This window comes from Antechinus flavipes, chromosome 3 (assembly GCF_016432865.1).
Source record: "Antechinus flavipes isolate AdamAnt ecotype Samford, QLD, Australia chromosome 3, AdamAnt_v2, whole genome shotgun sequence".
Classification (NCBI taxonomy): domain Eukaryota; kingdom Metazoa; phylum Chordata; class Mammalia; order Dasyuromorphia; family Dasyuridae; genus Antechinus; species Antechinus flavipes.
In genome coordinates this window covers 299,812,658-299,833,615 of record NC_067400.1, presented here as the reverse complement: position 1 = coordinate 299,833,615, position 20,958 = coordinate 299,812,658, and the positions used below count along the sequence as shown (strand labels likewise).

Genomic DNA, 20,958 nt, shown 5'->3' with positions numbered 1-20,958 from the left:
GTGAATAGAATTTGAAGCTAGAATACTTCATCAAGGGTGTATCTAACACCTTCAATGCCTATTTTCCTTTTTAGTATCATTTAGGACTTAAACTGCCAGCTTAAGATTTCAAAAATCTTTGTGGATGAAAACCTGTAGGGATTTGAACTTTCTTCACCCTTGGAACCTATTGAAGACATTAGCTCACTTTTTAGAAACTTGATTTTTAGGGTTATCTTGCAGACATTACTCAGTAACAATCCTTCCCTAAGATATCCCCTCCCAACACTTTTCAGAGTCTTGCAAATTCTTGCACTAATTTCTTTTATTTTTTAATTAGTTTTTATTTTCAAAACATATGCATGGATAATTTTTCAACATTAATCCTTGCAAAACCTTGTGTTCCAAATTTTTTCCCTTCCTTCCCCTAGATAGTAAATATTCCGATATGTTAAACATATTAAAAATATGTTAAATCCAATATGTGCATATATATTTATACAATTATCATGCTGCACAAGAAAAGTCAGATCAAAAAAGGAAAAAAATGAGAAAGAAAACAAAATACAAGCAAACAATAAAAAAGTGAAAATGCTATGTTGCCTGCACTAATTTCTGCAGTAATAGATAAATTACTTGTAAACTGTGGCTCTTTTCACTTTCATCTTAAACCCTGGTCTATATAAGGCAAAAATACTATCAGAAATTCTCATTTATTCTTTTTCTCTGTTTCTTTTTTTGTCTCTTATATCTCCCTGTCTCTCTTTCTCCCTCTCCTTCCTTTTTCCTCCCCTGCCCTCCGCCATCTGCATTTGTCCCCTATAGAAACTGAGAGCTAAAAAAAAAAAATAAGTAAGGAAAGAAGGAAGGAAGGAAGGAAGGAGGGAGAGAAAGAAGGAAAGAAGGAAGGAAGGGAAGAAAGGGAAAAAAGGAAGGGAGGGAAGAAGAGAAGGAAGGAAGGAGGGAGGGAGGGAAGGAAGGGAAGAAAGGAAAGGAAGGGAAAGAAAGAAGGAAGGAAGGAAGGGGAGAAGGAAGGAAGGAGAAAAGGAAGGAAAAAGGGAGGGAGGAAGGGAGAGGGAAAGGAAAGAAAAAAAGGAAGGAGGGAGGGAGGGAAGGAAGCTTACAAAAAATTCAGAATTGTAAGAAAGCAGTAGAAAGCTAGGTCTGTGCCTTCCTAAGAGATACATCCTTGTTTTGCTCAATGCCTATCTACCATCAATACAATTCAATAAACATTTACTAAGTACTTACTACAAGCCAGTCATGGTACTAAACGCTAGGACTACAAAAGAGGCAAACGACAATCCCTGCTTTCAAGGAGTTTGCAATTTAACGGGGGCCCAAACATGCAAAAAAGAAAAATCCAAATTAATCTACATACAGGAAAAATATGAAATGATTAACAGATGGAATTAAGAAGCGCTGTGGAAGGCTTCCGTAGGAGGTAAAACGTTAAATGAGATTTAAGAAAGCCAGAGAAAGCAATGGGGGAGCGGGGGAGGGAGAACATTCCATGCTTGGGAAACAGCCAAAGAAAACGCTCAAAGAGAGATGGAGATTCTTGTTCAAAGAACAGGCAGGAGGCCAGTGTGACTGGATCAAAAATACAAGTTAGGAAGTAAGGTATAAGAAGACTGAAAAGATAAGAGGGAACTTTGCGAAAGTTTTCCCAGTAAATACAAAACCTTACGTAAGAAAAAAATCTCTCCGCTCCGCCCACTGCCTGCCCCTTTGTTTGCACCCATAGAAGGGGCGGGACCAAGGTGATGTCTGTGTTCCCGAAAAGGGGTGTGGAGCTCCAGGGCGCGTGGGCATCACAAGGAAAGGGAGGGGCTCCGGGACGCTGAAGAGGGGCGTGACGTCAGCGGAGGTTGACGCGTTGCCAGGAGACCGTGGCGCCCAGAGTTAGCGGCTGAGTTGAGCGCGGCCCTGTAGGAGAGGTTGTTGGGCAGCTTAGCCCGGGACTCGGACCCCCTCGTTTTACCCCTCCTCCCTCCACTTCCCAATCCCTACCTTCTCCCCGGCAAAAATGGCTGCAGCAGTGGTGTCGCCGGTAGGTGTGGAGGAAACGGTGATTCGGGGCCGTGGTGGGGACGCTGCCGGGGAGGGTTTGTACGTGGAGCGGGGCCCTGGTGCGGCCTACCACATGTTTGTGGTGATGGAAGACCTAGTGGAGAAACTGAAGCTGCTGCGCTACGAAGAGGAGATCCTGCGCAGAAACAACCTGAAGCCCCTGTCCAGGTAGGACCCCGGGGCCGCGGCCACGCCCCCTTCTCGCCCCGGGGTCAGCGCGGGGGGGGGGGGGGGCGCGCGGTGGTGGTGATACATCCTATGTTCTCTATAGTCTCACGCACAGGCTCGCACCCCTATTATCTGTGACATCCAGCGATGGGATAGCTGGACCAGAATCTTCTGTGCTTGCATGGCCCGTTAGGACAGCAGTACCAAACCTAGGAGTTTGGGGGCATAGGTGAGAGGGAGAGAGTGTGCAAAACTTCAAATTGTCACATTAGCGAGGCATGCTGCAAGGAGAAGCTGGAAAATGCATTCGTAGGGGATGGACAAAGCTCATGGGACTACATCTATTCTTTTTTGCTGTGTACACCAGGCTCCTGGTATATAATTTTCCCATCCTGTAGGCAGAACACTGTTCTCTGAAGTCTGAGGAACAAAATACCTACTTTTGTTTGGGGGGAAATTCAGAACTTACATCTACATGGCAGTGCCTCTTTCTTTGGTAAGAATAGAGAGCTATTTTTTAATAACTAGCTTAGTCTAGATTTAGCTAAATAAATAGATTTCATAAATTTCTTTCCATAATGATGCTGATTTGCTTTTTTTGTGGTTGTACAGGTGAACTTTAATTAAGAGTTAAGGTCTTAGAGGTGGAAGCAGCCTTGCTTTACTTAATGTGTAATAAATCCAATTAATTCCCTGAGATTATCTCAAACACTTTGCTCTTTATTCCTGTTATCATCCAAAATTTAAATTGCCTAGTCTTCTTCTGTAAGTAATCTGTCTTGCTTAGTTGAATCGTAATCAGTGAAAAGTTGGGGAAAATGGTTATAATAATTGGTTTTAGCTATAGGTCACCATGTATTACATATATATGTGTATATGACTTACATGTTATTATTAGAGATTGATTGCTTAGACTGGATTGATTAATATAATGTGGTTCATTTGTATTTCAATTCAACAAACACTAAAATGCCCACTCTGTGCAAAGTACTATATGACTTTGTCCAAATGCATTTTTAAGAGTAATAATTATATCACTATTACCTGATTAGTGCATGGGAAATCAGAACACTTGATTACATCTTAAATGTGTGTATGGAAACATATTGGGCTTCATTTCTATTTATCAGTTTTGACCAGGAACAAAAAGGTGTAGTTATAAGCATAACCTTTGGGAGAAAGAGTAGAAGGGTTTATGAGATATGTGTGTATTTGTATTTATAATATGTCATCATCTCCCTTCTTTGCCCCTCTTTCTGTTGTGGCCATTCACAGGTGGCCTTTTTTATTGAAAAAGTTGGCAAAAATTAAACTGCAACCGGGATAGCATGCTTTTAATAATTTAAAATTTGTGATCATGATAGAGATAGGAAAAAGTTTTGAATTAGTATGACTTTACCGTTGCTGCTGTTTTGCTTTGAAATGTATTCTTAAATTTCCTAGGATAGATGTATACTAATTCAGATGTTTCATGTGTAATTACAATAATGATTTTTCTGATTCTGTCATTTGGAATGACTGCATAGTAGTGAAAAGATTAGAGAATTGGTATCAGGAAACAATTGTCAAATTCTGTCAATAACTAGTTGTGTAACTTCTCTTGGTAATTTAAAACAATATAATAAAAACATTTTTAAAAATTAGCTTGGTCACTCTGGGTGTCTCTTTTTCTGTGTTCCCTTGCAGCTCTAACTCCTTATGTTTCCTTGCAGTTCTAACCTCTGCAAGTCTCTGTGTTAAGAAATTAATATCAATATGGTATATTGAAATTGATAAAGAGAAGAAGATCTATTGTAAGGTTTTTGTTTTCAATCTTACTATTAAAACATCACAGAAAATTTTGAAATATCACAGATATTACTATTTTGCAACTCTTTAAGATTTCTTTTTCTTTTCTTTGAAACAGACATTACTTTGCTTTGCCTACCAACCCAGGTGAACAGTTTTACATGTTTTGCACTCTTGCTGCTTGGCTAATTAATAAAGCAGGATGCCCCTTTGAACAACCACAGGAATATGATGACCCCAATGCAACAATATCTAATATATTATCTGAACTTCGATCATTTGTAAGTGCAAAAGAATTTGTATTTTTAAATTATGAATTTTTTCACTGTATTTACTAATTAATTCAGTATGATTGCCAAACTATCATCTTGTAAATTTCTAACTTTTTCAGATAGGACATATAAAAATATATATAAAAGAGTTATAATTATGTTTAAAGTATTACCAACATAGTTTCAGGCATTTCTGGGTACCTGAAACTGCCTTCTGAAAAATTATTCATTTATACTGATATATAGTACAAAAATGTGTTTTCTTTAATCTTGAAATTTTCTTAATCCAAAGTAAAATATGGATTTTTAACTTACCTTTCTGGAAAAAAAATTACGCAACATACAACAGTGGAACAACATTTTATATTTTGACACATCTTTTGAGAGTGGTTCATAATACAAGTATGCTTTTTGTTTCTGTTCTTTCTTCCAGGGGAAGGAATACTAGTGGTTCTAATAAAGGTGATAAACATAATGCAGACATTTATTCATGAACTTGCTCCATTAGAGAAATTGTAGATTATCATCATACCTAATTGTTAAAGTTGTGAAAATTAATCAGAAACTGTACCTATTCGATTTACCTCTATGCTTTCCTTAATACTCCATCATAGAGACATGGCTTCACTTTCTTTTGGTTTTATACCTCTCCCTTCCTTTACACATTCACAGACATATAAAACTAACTTTTCCCCTACCTCCCTATTGATGGTGCACCATCCACAGTCATTCACGCTTGAAATCTTGAAGTCATCTTTGACTCTTCCCTTGTTATTTTCCCCTATATCTTATTAATTGCCACGTACTGCCAATTTTGTTTTCACATTTTTCAGATCCATCTCTTTTGCTTTCCATCTAACCTCAATCAAGACCTTTTCTATTAAACCAATTAGGCAACAAACATTTATTGTGTTTGCTGATTGTCAAGTACCATTACAGATCCTGGGGATACAAAAAACAAAAATGAAAGTCCCAGCTCTCAAGACACTGTGTGTGTGTGTGTGTGTGTGTGTAAACAAAAAATCGATACAAATAAATACAATTTGGATATACAAAATAGATACAAATAAATAAAACTTAGAGTAGAAGTGAACTTGTAGTTGGGAGCATTGGAAAAGAAAGTCTTCATGTAGATACTTGAGATAGATAGTAAAGGAAATGAGAGATACTATGAATTGGAGTAGAGAAGTACATTCTAGGAATAAGGGACAACCACTGCAGAGTCAGGGTGGTGGCTATGGAATGGAACATGGAACAGAGTGTTTGCCCAGAAAGTATAAGAACATGAGTAATATGTAATTTTTGAATGGAAAAAGAGGTTTAGATGAAGCCATGAAGAACTTAAAAAAGATTTTATAGGCAATAGGGAAACACCAGAATGTTTTGAGGAGAAGAGTGACATGGCCAAATCTGTGTTTAAGGAAAAATCATTTTGGCAGCTTGTAGAAGATAGCTTGCAGTGAAGAATGAAGAGACAAAAAGAACAATTCAGAAACCAGTATAAAATTAAGGCAAGAAGAGATTAGGGCTGAATGAGACAAGGGTAAATAAGAAAAATATTGTGTAAGTAAAAAAGGCCATTTTAGGCTTCGGATAGTATAGGTGGGGTATATGAGGAATTGAGCAATAATAGTGGCTGAAATGGTGGTCTTGATAGAAATATGGAAGTTCAGTGAAAGATTGAAGTTTTAGGAAAAGATAATGAGTTCTCTTTTGAATCTTTTGGGTTTGGTATTGCTTCAGTGCAATCAATCTGAAATGTCCAGTAAGCCATAGGTAATATGGGACTAGAGTTCAGAAGACAGCTTAGTCTGAATATATAGATCTGAGAGTCATTTGCAGAGAAATGACAAGCCTATGGGAACTGATGAGGTCACCATGTAAGAGTGTAGAGACACAAGAGGAACTCTTATAAGTAAGAGATATAATGTGGATGAACTATTAAAGAAAGCTGAGGAATCGTCAGATATGAAAAAAGAGGACTGGGAGAGAGTAGTATCTCTGTTCTTGCCTAACCTGTTATATAAGAGCCTCTTAAGTGGTGTCTTGTCTCCTTTTCCCCTGCCCCCCCCCCCCCCCCCCCCCTTCTCTAGAAAGTCTACCTGACATCTTTTCTACCTATGGCAGGGCCAAAAACGTTTAAATGCTGTAATGGTTTCCCTAATATCTGATCACTCCAGTTTTATATCCTTCTCATTATGTGTATGAGGTTGTAATTCTGCTTCTGTGAATTTTTAAATTGAAAATCTAACCTTCTTCACTCTGAGACATGTAAATGAATCACATTTATATGTGACTATATTAATCTGTTAGGTCTTTCTCTGCTTATATGGATCTTTATGTATTGAAAGTTTATTCTCCTTCCCCCTTATGGAATCTAAATTAGCATTTCATGTGTAAAGTAGAGATAGAAAAGAGAGAGAAACATCTCTACAAAGTACATTGATTCCATGTTTTCAGATTTAAAATCTATTGGAAAAAGTTTCTTCTTTTTCAAATAACTTTGTTTATAAAATGACTGTGTAGACACAGACAATTCCATAGCATTTTGCATCATGTCATGATTAGCTAACCTTGAGTAAGTCAATGAACATTCCTATCTCCCTCAACCTATTATTGTGCTTAAAGATAATAAAAGCATATACATTTGGACCAGATATCAGTTAACAATTGATTGCCTGCACTGATTACCATCCTGGAACCTTGGAAAAGAAGGGAACTCCATAAGACAACTCAGAAATGGGTCTTTTCAGAGGGAGCTGGAAAACAACTTTAGTAGTTTTGTATCCACTCTAATCTGAACCTCAATACTTTTGCTTAAATCTGGATGAGATCTTGAATGTTTGCAGCATCCTACTCCTATCTCCAAATGATTATAAAACTATCCCTTAATAAATATCCTAAGAGCACATAAATCTTAAATATGAATTTTTTCCACTCTCTAATATGAACAGTTAATCATATAGTTATTCATCTGTAGAGACATTTGCCATAAAGGAATTGGAAAAACTAATCGTGTCTTCCTCATTTTTAGGTCCTTCTGGGAGCCCTCATTCCATTTTTACCATGAATGGCCCTAATTTACCATTCCATCTTTTATCCTGCTTTATAATCTTCCAAATACTTAACATATGGTGAACCTTAAATGGCAAATAAAATGGCTAATCATTTAGGCTCTAGTCTATCCTCCATATGGGAATCCTAACTATCTACTTAATGTATCACTTTAATAATAATGATCCTTTTTTCAAAAATTCATTGCCTCTCCATTGTCTGCAAATTTTAAAATTCCTAATTCTGGCATTTCAAGATCTTCCCTAATCTGGCTTCTATCTTTCTCACCTTATCTCACTCTATTTCCTTTCACTTAAGCTATGTTCTAGCCAGACTATTCTTTGCATCTTGCTGTCATTGTGTCTCAATGCCTTTGTTCAAATTATTCTACTGGAAGTGAAATATCTCTTGCTTTCTTAAATCTTACCAGTTACAGTGCCTTAACTTTCCAGATCCAGTTGTGGTGCCACCTCCTCGAAACATTTTCTGATATCCTCCTCCCTTCTTTTTTACTTTTTTCCTTTGATCTGGGAATGTGGTTTCAGTGATTTAGAGCAGAGTTTCTTATATTTTTTAAATTTGTGACCTTGTTTTGTGCAAGAAAGTTTAACAAAATCCTAGCCATATAAGTATATAAAATAGATATACAAATCAAACATTTGATGGTAATAAATTGTAATTTCACAAACCCCACATTCAGTTATGCAACCCTGTCTGAGGTGAAGCCCCAGTTAAGAAGCTTTGCCATAGAGAACTGCAATTGAGAAAATTTTATCTGTCAGTGCTAATGCAGCTACTACTTTGCAACTTCTGTTCTTAGAGTTGCTTAGAAATACTGAGAAGTTAAGTTACTAACCCAGTGTCACATATGAAGCAGAGGTAAGACTTAAACCCAGACTTTCCTGAGACCATCCTCTATAACCACTATGCCTGGGTAATCTTTTATATTAATTACATTTGTATGTGGTGATGCTTCTTTTCTATGTGATTATAAATCTTTATCACATATACTGTCAGGACTATTTTTGTATCTCTAATACTTATCCCTTGTACACAGTAGGTGCTTAATTTTTTTTATTAAATTGAACTTGACAATTGAGTGTTGAAGGTTGAAAGGTTCTGTAAAACCAGTTGGCATTATATAGATCAAGCAGCAGGCTTATTGATTTTTTTTCACTTTTCAACTGGTTGCTTTGGCTTTGTGTGTAGTCTGGCCTAAGGGAATAATGATTTTCTCTAGTCAGATAGCTCATCAGAAAAAGATGAACTGACTTATTGCCAAATTTAGGCCATGTGTCTTAGGAAAAAGAGATGGGGGGAAAAGGATGGACTAGCAGTATAATTATTCAAAACAATATTTAACATTCCTCCCCCCAAACTATATATGCAACATGTTATTTGTCTTATCATATTTGGAATATTTAAAAAAAATTACTCTGTATTTTAGGGGAGATCTGCAGATTTTCCTCCATCAAAATTAAAGTCAGGTCATGGAGAACATGTGTGTTATGTGCTTGATTGTTTAGCTGAAGAAGCCCTAAAATATGTTGGTTTCAGTTGGAAAAGGTACGGTCACAATATATTATTAGTATTTATAGTATGTAGGCAGCGCATTGATTGAACCAAACTGTTCAGAACCATAAAAGTGATCTCATAAGAAACCCTTCCTGTTGTTTCATTTCATATAGGAAAAAAACCTCAAGTAATACAGAAGGGAAAATAGTCTATATAGAATTGAAATGTTTAGTGACTTTTAATCCTATTTTTTAAGTAAAGTGTTAGGTAGTTAGCTTTTGTGATCAACTATATATAAACTGGTATTCTGTGAGAAATTTATATTTGATTGTTAGAGTTAGGCAGATGTTCAAGTTACTCATTTTACAAAGGAGAAATGATAAGCATGTTTAAAAAATGAACTTTGTAAATTATGTAATCCATAGAGGAAAAAGGAGCAGTGCTAGTGCTGTGGATAGATTGCTAAGCCTAGAGTCATGAAGACTCATTTTCCTAAAGACCTCAAATACTTACTAGTTCTGTGATCCTGGGCAAATTACTAAACTCTGCTTCAATTTCCTCATCTGTAAAATGAGTTGGAAAAGGAAATGGCAAACCACTTCAGTATCTTTGCCAAGAAAATCCCCAATGGAGTTATAAAGAGTCAGACATAACTGAAACAACTGAACAATAGTTATAGATGGAAAAAAAAAAATTAGAGGGGACAGTGAACAAATCAACAATTCCAAGAAAGAATCATTAAATCTTAATTGTTATAGATAACAGTATGTATTAATACTGTTATATAGTGGAAAAAATATTGATCTTGGAATTAGAAAAACCTGAATTTGAGGTTTAAAAGTTTAAAGTTTACTATATGATATTTATGCCTTTGTTTCCTCATCTATAATTTGAGAATTGTAATACTTACAATTAATTGTAATTACCTACCAGAGGTAAATCTAGCATAGTTCGGGTGTATAATAATTTAATAACATAATAGACATTTTAGCACACAAAAATCACTTAGAAGATTTGTACAAATACTAATTCATATTTTTTCATATTGCTGAATGAAAATTCTCATGAAAACCACTGTTTTGACATGTATTTTCTAAAGAAAATTGAAAAGTTAGAAAAGAAGTTAGAAATTTTTAATAAAAATTTGTTTCTGTTCTGAGCACTTTCCTTATTATTTCTTGTATAATTTATTTTTCAAATAAATGCCCATCTTAAGCTTAGTTGTCTTCTTTTAGGCCAGTATACCCAGTAGAAGAATTAGAAGAAGAAACAGTTCCAGAAGATGATGCAGAATTGACAGTAAATAAAGTAGAGGAGGAAATTGTGGTACGTGTTTGTTTACATCAGATTTTTTTTTATTAATTTTATTAATAAATCTTGAATTTATTTCCTATGGATATATTTCTTTCATTTGCTTATAAAAATATGAAAGCATTTATTAAGCATCTACTCTGTGCTGGGTACTGGGGTTAAGCACTTTAAAAATACAGTGATTAAAAAGTCGTCATATTCTAAAATATATTTTTTCAGTAATTTTTAGGAGAGAAAAATATTAAATATAGGTCCAAATGTCTGGTTCAGGTCAGAAGAGTAGGCATTTGCTTCTGTTTTTTTGTTTGTTTGTTTGTTTGTTTTTTACTACTACTTCCAGGCCCTTCTCTTGCAAATATCCTCTCTTCTTCATATATACAGATATTATTTGCAATTATCTACAAGCCCTTAGGTCATTATCAATTAGTTTAGCATTAGAGTTTCTAGTTTTCCTCATTAGCAAAACCCTTGCCTTTTTACTCTTTGGGTTTTTGTTTTTCTTGTTTTCCACCTACCTGTCTGCATTTTTTCTCAGTTTCCATTACTGGATCATCATCCATACCCTGTACATCAGGAAATATCCTCAACTCTCTTGTCCTTCTATTTTAGAAGTTATTAATCTGGGACCAATAATCTTGATATCTATATTATAATCTTGATTTATATGTGTGTATATATATAAAATAAGTATTTCTATATAATTTGTTTCCTTTGTAATTTTTTGCATTTTCCTTTATGCATTTAAAAAAACCTTATTCTGAGAAGGAATCTGTGAGCTTAACTAGTTTATCAAAGTCTGTGACAAAAAAGAATTTTAAAACCCTTGATCTTCACTTTCAGTAATTTTATTGGTACTCATGCATTTAATTCTATCTCTATTCCAATGATTCCCAAATCTTCATATCCAGACCTCTTCTTTCTCTTGGGCTCCATTCTGTTATCTCCAATAGCAATGGATATTCCATGGACTCTATCACCATCCTTTTATTTATCCAGGTTCACAATTTAGCCTCATTTTTTACTTCTTTCTCTACTTCCCTCTATCTCTTCCCCCCTCTATTGTTCTCCCTTTCTCTTCCCCTTCTTCTCCCTCTCTTCAGACCCAATCAGGTGTCAAGTTTTGATTCTGCTTCCATATATTTTCCCCATTTTTCTTCTCTTTCTCCAGTTATACCATCTTCATTTTTTTTGAAATAAAGCTTTGTGTCCCTAGCACCTAGCACAGAGGAGATTAAGAATCTCCTAAAACCTACTAATTGGTTTTCAGTCTTTTCCATCTATTCTCTAAAAATATTTCTGTCTTTCATGCCATGGCCAAAATAATCCTCCTAAAGCATGACTCTAACCATGCCACTACCCTGTTCAAAAAGTTTTAGTGACTCCCTTTTGCCTCTGAAGTAAAAATATAGGCTCCTTTGCTTAACGTTCAAAACTCTCAAAATCTGATTCAGCCTCTCCCTATCTATAGGCTTATTTCAGACCATTTCTTTTAATATGCTCTATGTTCTGGCCAAACACATAATCCTTGCTTAATTTCTATTCTTCTGTCCTAAGACTGTAATTTTATTTCTTAGTGCCTCTAAAATGATTATAATAATACCACCCCATAGAAATGTTCAGATCAATGAATGTTGGTCAAATGCTCTTGAGGGCTTCAAATTAAAAAATCTTATTTATATTGCACTACACCATCTGGACCTCTATGCATATTTAACATGATGTTCATAATAAACTGAGAAACCATGTCTCTACTGTTTAAATCTGTTGGCCATAAGTGATCAAAATTGTAAGAGCACTAGGAACAGAGAGACCTTCTCAGACCTTCTTGGACTTGCGATAGATTAGACTTGACAATTTTAATATTGAAAGATATGTGCAATCTGGAGGTTGATATATATATATATAAAAGAACTACTTTATTATTGTGTTCTGAATTATTTAAATTTATGAGTGACTAAAATTTAATGAATAATCTTTATCTGTAACTACTAAAATATCCTGAAAACTCAACATAGAAGTAACAAAGCAGTTAAGATGGCAAATATCTATCAAAGTACATTTTCTATTCACTAACTGAAAATAGAAAAGCAATTATACTGCTGACAACTTCTTTTTATGAATTTAGTATCACTTAAAAGGATATAATTTTGCATTATAATCGAAAATATTAAGGTATATATATAAACCTCAAGGTTTTTGAGTCAAATAAATATAATTCTAAACAACTTTTTCTTTTTTTAAAAATAAACAAAAATTTATCAATAACAAAAATACAAAGGACATAATTCCCATCATAAAAAACATAGCAATTCAGATAAAATAGCTCCTCTCATCTGCCTCCACATTCACCACTGAAATCAGCTAAGCTAAATAGGATGGGGGGAGATGTATAGATGATTTACTTAAACTTCTAACATCAATTTCCCATAAGTCAGGATTTTTATGCCTCAAGTAGTAGGGAAACCAAATAAATTTTTATCTTGCAAACAGCTTCCTTGCCTTTTTAAAGGGAAACAAGTCCAAACTAAGTAAAACAACTATGATTCCTACCACAATGGAACTCATCTTTTTCACTAAACCAAATAAATTTCAATATTTCTAATTCTGTGATTTTTTTTTAATATTAAAGCTTTTTAATTTTCAAAACATATGCGTGGACAGCCCTTGCAAAACCTTGTGTTCCAATTTTCCCTCCCTTCCCCCACGCCCTCCTCTAGATGGCAAGTAGTCCAATATATCTAACCAACTTTTTCAGTCTCTTATATTAGATCAGATTCCTGTCTCTTTATTTTGGATTATAGTATTGCATTCATATACTATAGTTTATTTTACCTTTCTCCAATTGATGGACATCTACTTTATTGCTAGTCATTTGCTACCATAAAAAAATACTGCCATAAATATTTTGTTATAGGTGTAGGATCTCTGAGTCAAAGAGTATGGGCAAAATTCAATCACTTTTTTTTTTTTTTTAGCATAGCTACAATTTCTTTTCAAAATGGTTAATATATAGACAAACTTATCTTATATAGACAAATTTACAAGAATACAAGCTATTCCCAATTGGTAAGTGGCTGTAGGATATGAACAGACAATTTTCAGACTAAGAAATTGAAGCCATTTCTAGTCATATTAAAAAATGCTCTAAATCATTCTTGATTAGAGAAATACAAATTAGGACAACTGTAAAGTACCACTTCACAGCTTTAAGATTGGCTCAGATGACAGGAAAAGATAATGATAAATGTTGGGAGGGGATGTGGAAAAACTGGGACACTAATCTATTGTTAATAAAGTTATGAATTGATACTGCTATTCTGGAGAGCAATTTGGAAATATGCCCAAAGGGCTATCAAACTGTGCATACCAACAGTTTCTCTACTGGATCTGTATCCCAAAGAGATGATAAAAAAGGGGAAAGAACTACACGTGGAAAAGTGTAGCATTCCTTTTTATAGTGGTAAGGAACTGAAAACTGGATGTCCATCAGTTGGGGAATGGTTGAATAAGTTATGGTATATGAATGTTATGGAATATTGTTCTAAAAGAAATGCTGAACAGGCTGATTTCAAAAAAGCTTGGAAGGACTTACATGAACTGATGCTAAATGAAATGAATAGGTAGAACCAAGAGAACACTGTACACAGCAACAATAAGATTTTATGATGATTAATTGTGATAGACGTGACTCTTCTTTAACACTGAGGTGATTTAAAGCAATTCCAACAGAATTGTGATGGAAAGAGCCATCTATATCCAGAGCAAGGTCTATGGAGACTGAATTTAGATCACATTATGGTATTTTCACCTTTGATGATGTTTGTTTGGTTGGGTTTTTATTCTCTTTTTTTCCCTTTTTGATCTGATTTTTCTTGTGTGGAAATATGTTTAGAAGAAATGTACAGATTTAACCTATATTAGATTACTTGCTATTTAGGGGAGAGGTGAGGTGAAGAGGGAGAGAGAAAAACCTGGAATACAAGCTTTTTGCAAGAGTGAATACTGGAAACTACCTTTGCATGTATTTCGAAAAATAAAATAAATTTTAAATATAAGTAAATATGTAGTAAATATTTAAAATAAATATATAATAAAAAAATAAAAATGAAGACACTAAAGTCCCATTTAAAAATAGCAAGTTGTAAGAATGTGTAGATCAATATAGATCAAAACCCATTTAAATCTTAATGAATTAATGAGTTTCTCTGATACAAAGAATTAATTACCTATAAATGGAGAGTTTATGAACTTTGCTAGGATGGTTCCTAGATGACAGACATAAATCCTGTCACCACGAAACACTGCTTTCAGTATAGTATACTTTTTGCACTATCTCTATAGATATGTCTTTTTTTCTGCACAAAGCCTTAGATAAAACCTAACATAATGTTGTATGTATATTCATATAATATTTTTAAATTATGATCTCTGATGACAATGTATTAAATTTTTTCTTTTCCAAGGAAGAGGAGACTGATAATGAAGAAAACTTTATTGATCTCAATGTTTTAAAGGCACAGACCTATCGATTGGTGAGTTATATTCATTACTGATTCATGAACAAAAAACATTAAATAATTAAGCTTTAATCACTATATTTTGCTATAACTTGAAATTAATATATTTTGTGCATTGGGATTTTTGCTATATACATTTTAAACTATTTTCACATAATTATAATAAAAATATAATTATTAAGAAACATAAATGCATGCCACTTAGCATAATACAGTGGAAAGAAGGCTTTCCTCTTCAATGGTTCTTTGAACATCCAAGCAATTAATTATTCTGAGCAGTTCAATCCTTTTTAAATAAGATGATAATATTTATTTTATTTACTTCATAGGATTATTGTGAACAAATCAGTTTATAAACCTACAATGCCATATAAGTGTGAGTGTATTTTTACTAATGGCCAAATATTAGTAAAACTCTCTGAGGCTCATTTGATGTTATCAGATACTATCTTGTATCATTAGTTAATATTATTATATGCAATATATTTACTAAAATTTTTGAAGCTGGAGACTTTGCTTTATGCTGCTGTGTGTCTCTCAAAGTCCTCTGTATTGAATGAAGATTTATTTGTGGTTGACAAACTGGAAAGTCAGTGAGGAGATCTTTTCATGACAAAACCAATTCCTTACATTTAAACAGTTATTCTCTTGGTTAGCTTAGTAGCCATAGTAAAGACATCTCCTTCCCTATTACAGATTTTCCTTCTTTATGTGTTTTTTTTTTCCTTCAACTCACATTTCCTCAAACTGGCACTTTACCATTCCATTCTCTCTCCTTGGCCCAGCCCAGGATGTCCAGGGTAAAGTCTTCAGCCGTTACTGATGTTAGTTACGGAGAGAAGGAAAGGGGGAAAGACTTGAGAAGTGGAATTCAAGCCCAGATCTTCTGTGTTCAGCTCTAAAATAATATATATTATCTTAAATAAATAATATAATTATTATATAAATAAATCTAATAAACTAAAATAATATAACAATGGTATATGATAAAAATTGATTTTAAAAATGGTCAGAAAAAAGTTGCTAACTCTATAGAGGGAAATAAGCGAATGAGCCACTTCCCAAGTCTTGAAGAAGAAAGTGCTAGAATGTTGATATGGGTCTAGCAAGATGAAATAGTGAACCCAACTATCTTTCAAACACTGAAATGGATGTATATTTATTTCCCAGTTCAGGAAAGAGAAGGAAGGTCAGCAGTGGTAACTACCAAAAAGAAAAGCTTAACAGTACACGAAGAGAAAAGGGATAATCTGGGAAGGAAATTTCCATCATTTGTTCAACAAGTAGTAAATCAGCAAAGTCACAGGCCTCTAGGCTGCTAAAGAGAAAAGAACCCTCTCTCTGGAATAAGAGGACCTGCTTTCAAATTCCATCTCCCATCTTTTTTTTTGCACAACTGATCTGAGGGAAGTCATTTGACCTCCTTAGGCCTTGGTTTCTTGAACTATAAAATGATGAGTTTGGATTAAATGGCCTTCAAGGCCCTATCCAGCATTAATAGATGATCCTATGATCATTAGCAAAAACAGTAATTATCCTCATAGACAATCACAAAATATTTGTATTTATTAGGCTAGAGTCAATATAAGTTAAGGGTAGAACATGCATGAATACACTGTAAACTTATATCCAGTGATTAACATATGAAAACCAAAGGTGTTGGCTATATCACACTTATACTTCCCTAACTGGGAAGCCAATAGACCCAAGGAAAATAGTCATCTTTGGATCCTGAGCAATTGTTCAGAAGAATAATTGAGGCTCATTTAATTACAGTGGAAGAAGGAATGATTAGATTTAACAAAATGTTTTGCCAAAAAATCAGCTACCCTCTACTCTTAAATGAAACATGTTCCTTGATAAGTGAACTTTTCTGCTGACATCCTGGCTATGACTTATCAAGGAGATTATTTGTGAGGGGACCACAGAGCATTTGGTAGTTGAGGACTGAGAGTAATTTCTACTCTTGGAGAGATGTAATAAGTGTTGCCATCCATCAAGACTGCAAATCATCTTCAGCATACTGTAGCCTAGTGGAATATCTGAATTCTCTACCATACATGGATAATTCATCTGAATATATTTGCTCTCAGAATTCAGGGGCCAGGATTTGGAGCTGGAGATGAAAAGAACAGAATAAGAGCAGAAATTGTTTTTAAATTTATAAAATAACAAGTAAAACCTTTATATAAAAATTATAAAAAAAATAAAAAATGTTTTATTTTGATCATTAACAGCTTTATGAACCATTGCAAATTGGGAGACACTGATTCAGCAGCAACATTTGACACATTCATTCACATGGGAACAGGTGGTGAGAGACATTAGACCTATATCCTCAACTTTTTCAAAGTTAAGACAACAACAAAGGAGTGATTAGGGACAGGCCAATAGGGAGCAATATAAGCAATTATTCCTATTGCTTTCAGCTGCTGGTCTTCTCAAAGTTCTATTCCTTCTCTTATCATTCTAAGCCCCTATTTGCTCTTTATTCCTATCATTCTTCATCAGTCTCTGCCCTGTTGGAATCCTCCACCTAAACCATGGGAGCTTTGGAGTAGATTAGAGTTGAGAAGTCCTTGTCAAACTGGGACTTTTACCTCTTCCCAGGATATGGGTCAGGAGAAATTTCTGGCATTTGAAGTAAAGATTCTACATGCCCTTTTCCCTCCATATAGAAATATTGTTAAACATGTTATGTTTTGCAGTACAGTTTTAGTACTCTATCAGTTAAAATAATTGTTATGAGTTATCTTGTGAATGCAGCCACCAATTATTGACTTAATCACCCTAACTAAATGATGAGCTCCCTGGTCATAGGAATGTTTTTTTCGTTTTTTTCCCTAAATACCCAGCAAATGCCTTGTATGTAGTAAAGACTCAATAAACATTTGTTGAATTTAAGTTGAAATTAAGTTGAATAATTAAGTTGAAAGTTGAATGTTAGCTCAAACTGGCTCAATAGTTAAATTTTCATTATGAGCATTTATACCTTGGAAATAAGCAAATATTTGTCTCAGATATCAATAAACACTACAAATGAAGAGTTGATTTACTGTTTTCTTGATTGTCTAGATTTAAGAAAGCAATAGAAAAAATGTTAACAATGCAGATTAAGCTTTAAAGTATGTCAGGTATATTTTTTCCCTAGAGAGTCAGTTGTTAAATATTTACTAAATGCAACTGTTAACCTAGCATTTAAATTCAAATAAGCCAAAGAATTCTAATATATACTTACATTTATAACAAGAAAGAAAAGAGTTCAGATGTATGCATAAATAATTATTAGAAGGAAAGAAAGTAATTCATAATTTTTATATCAGACATTGGTATCTTATGACTTCTCCCTTAGGGGGAAAAACAGTTAGGAATAGTGAGATAGAAACCATTAATATGGTTCTCCCATTCTGATCACCAATGGCTTGTGAATCTGCTAGAATTTTCTCTATCCCAGCCCAATTACATAGAATAGATAAGTTTAGGTTATTTTTTTTTTCATTTTGGAACTTTGTAAAATCCTCTTAAGTATTAAATCCCATTGACTTGGTTTATACAGTAAATATCCTCAACAGATAAGACCTATGATTGTTATTCCACAAGAGGAAAAGAAGTCTAGAATACCAGGTGTTTGTAGATGGTCAGCCATCAAGTACTAATGAGGCAGAAAGCTCTTTCATTTTTTAAAAAATCTGGCAAGCTCACCACGTTGCCCACTAAAGCCATCTGCCTGAGACAGCTGTGTGTCTGACTGTGGTTTAGGATTGCACAGGTTGAGCTTTCACAATAGGATTGCTATTTAGGTTTGTCTCATCATAGATTTAATATTTTATGATCCAATGAGGAAGACTTGCAAGGTAGAAGAGAGATTGTTTTAATAAAAATCAATTATAACAAGATGGTTACCAAGGCAAGAAATATGCAAACTTTAAAGAAAATATTGCATGCATTATGTCTAGAACCAAAAAAATATATTAAATTTAAAAAGGTATTTATGAGTGTGCTGTTTGGAATTTGTCTTCTAATAGAAGCACTGATATGAGCTCAAATCCTTGCATCTGGAGCCCAAATCTACTGAGAAACCACTAGTGGGAAAAATGAGCAGAGGCTTTTATGATTGGTTGTCTCTGGTGGCATTGTTAAGGGAGGGTTTCAGGCTGCCTGAAGATGAGATTGAAGGCTGGGCTAGGGCTTCCAAAGCAGGAAGGAGCTTCTGCAGGGAGGGAGAGGGAAGCAGTGTCTGTTCATATATAACAGCATCACATTGGCACATTGCATTTTCTTTCTCTGGTGAAAAAAAAAATGTCAGGAAGCTGTGTATACTCTAAATGCTATTTTAAAATGCCCGTCACTTCATTTCAAAACATTTTTTTCAAACATGTCTTAGACACTATTCTTCATTGAGATGCTAAATTTGAGATTTTAGAAACCAAATCCTGAGTTATATAGAATAAAACCAAGCATTTCAAAAGGTTTGAACACAATTGGTTTTTAATTGCTTAGCAAAAAACATCATTGTACCAAGAATGTGAAATTTCAGTTTGAAAAGCAAAAGCTGTAAGAAAATGAAAATGTGGGCTTGGAATGGAAATGTTATTTTAGTTTTAGCTAGAATGTCACTAGCACAAGTTTTCAGTAATATGGCAAAGAGGAAAAAAATGTAAGTTTTTTTGTTAATTTGAAAAAGCCTTTTTATACTTTATGAATTTTTATATTTTTGCTTTCTTATTCTCCAATGTGAAATAAAGACTATGGCTAAATTATTTTTAGTTTTCCAATTTTTCCTTCATTCTAAGAATCTAAATATATGGAAATAAACACAAATGTAGAAAAGTAAGGAGAAAAATCTGTCTTTTCTGTTTTTAAGACAACAAATGATTTTTGCCCTCCTCAGGGGAAAAGACTTAGAAATGTGTTTTGGATTTTTGTTTGGTTGGTTGTTTTGGTTTTTTGAAATAGGCAGAGTTAAGTGATTTGCCCAGGGTCACACACCTAGTAAGTTTCAAGAGGTCACATTTGAACTCAGGCCTGATTACAGAGCACTAGCTCTGTCCATCGTGACATCTCGCTACCCCTGTTAATGTAGTTTTAGTTTTTACTCAAAACAAGATGGAATCTCAATTTCATCTGGGTAGTAGAAGTGGGAAAGGTACAAAATGTCCCCCTAGAAGGAGTCTGAGAGATAAAAATTTGGAGGAACTTGTTAGCATTAGGATAACAGCATTCTTTTGTGTCACATAGCAGCACATGATAAAACCTCATGAACAGTGTGGTGATGATACCTTACAGAAAAGAATACAGTTTCTGTCCTCTAGAAACTTACATAAAAATCTTAGTCTATATGGCTTCTTATTGCTGCTGCTGCTGTTGCTATTGTTGTCTTGAAGCAGTGGAGTCATTCAAAGTATCAAATATATGTACTTCATCTTACATATTCAGGGACAAAGTTTTATCAAGTCTCCAAAAAGCCAACACCCTGATTCTAGATCTCATCATTTCTTGCTGAACTTCACTAGCCCTTTTAACTAGACTTTCCTTCTTCCAGTGCATCCTGCACGGTGCTTCCACTTTAAAAACATGGTTTTTCTTTTACTACTACACTTTTCAAAAATCTTTGGAAGTCTTTCATCTAGTATAAAACAAAGTCCAAAGTCCTTAAACCAGATAATCTTAAACCAATCTTATGTACTCCCACTTTCTAGCATGAGTTACTGAAATTAGATGGATCTTCTTACTATATCCCAAACATACCATTTTATCACTACTTCTGAAACTTTACTTCCTATAGTTGAAAGATTCACCTACCCAGACTGAGCTTGAGTTTTCCAGATTCTTAAAGACCTAAGCAAAATTCTGCCTTCTCAATGAAGTCTTTTCCTGACCATACTAGCCCTCAGTGATTTCTTTCAGTCAGCCAATAAGCATTTATTAGATTGTATACTCCTTAAAATCAAGAACTGTCTAATGTCCTTTTTTATATTTGTATCCCATGTTTAGCACAGTGACTGGCATTATAGTAGGAGCCTAATTATTTATTTGTTTGATTTATTATTGTTTGATGATATCTAGTACTCATTTTGTTTTCTTCATATTACTAACCACATATGAATACTTAATTTTTGTTTGTTTTATAAAAATTGTGATTAAAACTTTTTTTCTGAGACCACAGTTTTTGCTTTATTTAAAAGTTCAGTTTGGGGTCAGGATGTGCTAATAATATGGATTTAGAGTGCATAGAAAACAGAATAAACTGATATTGAATGTCCTGATGGCAATTTTAGGGG

General features: G+C 34.2%; 1 protein-coding gene across 4 annotated transcripts in view; it reads left to right on the top strand.

Annotated features, from left to right (window-relative positions):
• Positions 1–1,827: 1,827 nt before the first annotated feature.
• IFT57 (intraflagellar transport 57) overlaps positions 1,828–20,958 on the top strand; it is a 77,603-nt gene continuing 58,472 nt past the window's right edge. Inside the window, exons 1-5 of one of the 4 annotated variants that reach the window (XM_051985244.1) lie at positions 1,828–2,220; positions 4,127–4,289; positions 8,782–8,900; positions 10,085–10,175; positions 14,624–14,692. In XM_051985244.1, the coding sequence (XP_051841204.1) occupies positions 2,009–2,220; positions 4,127–4,289; positions 8,782–8,900; positions 10,085–10,175; positions 14,624–14,692 (654 nt within the window). In that variant the 5' untranslated portion in view covers positions 1,828–2,008. Of the gene's footprint in view, positions 2,221–2,308; positions 2,717–4,126; positions 4,290–8,781; positions 8,901–10,084; positions 10,176–14,623; positions 14,693–20,958 lie in introns of those variants that run through there. The other 3 variants (XM_051985246.1, XM_051985247.1, XM_051985245.1) reach the window with 3 other exon arrangements.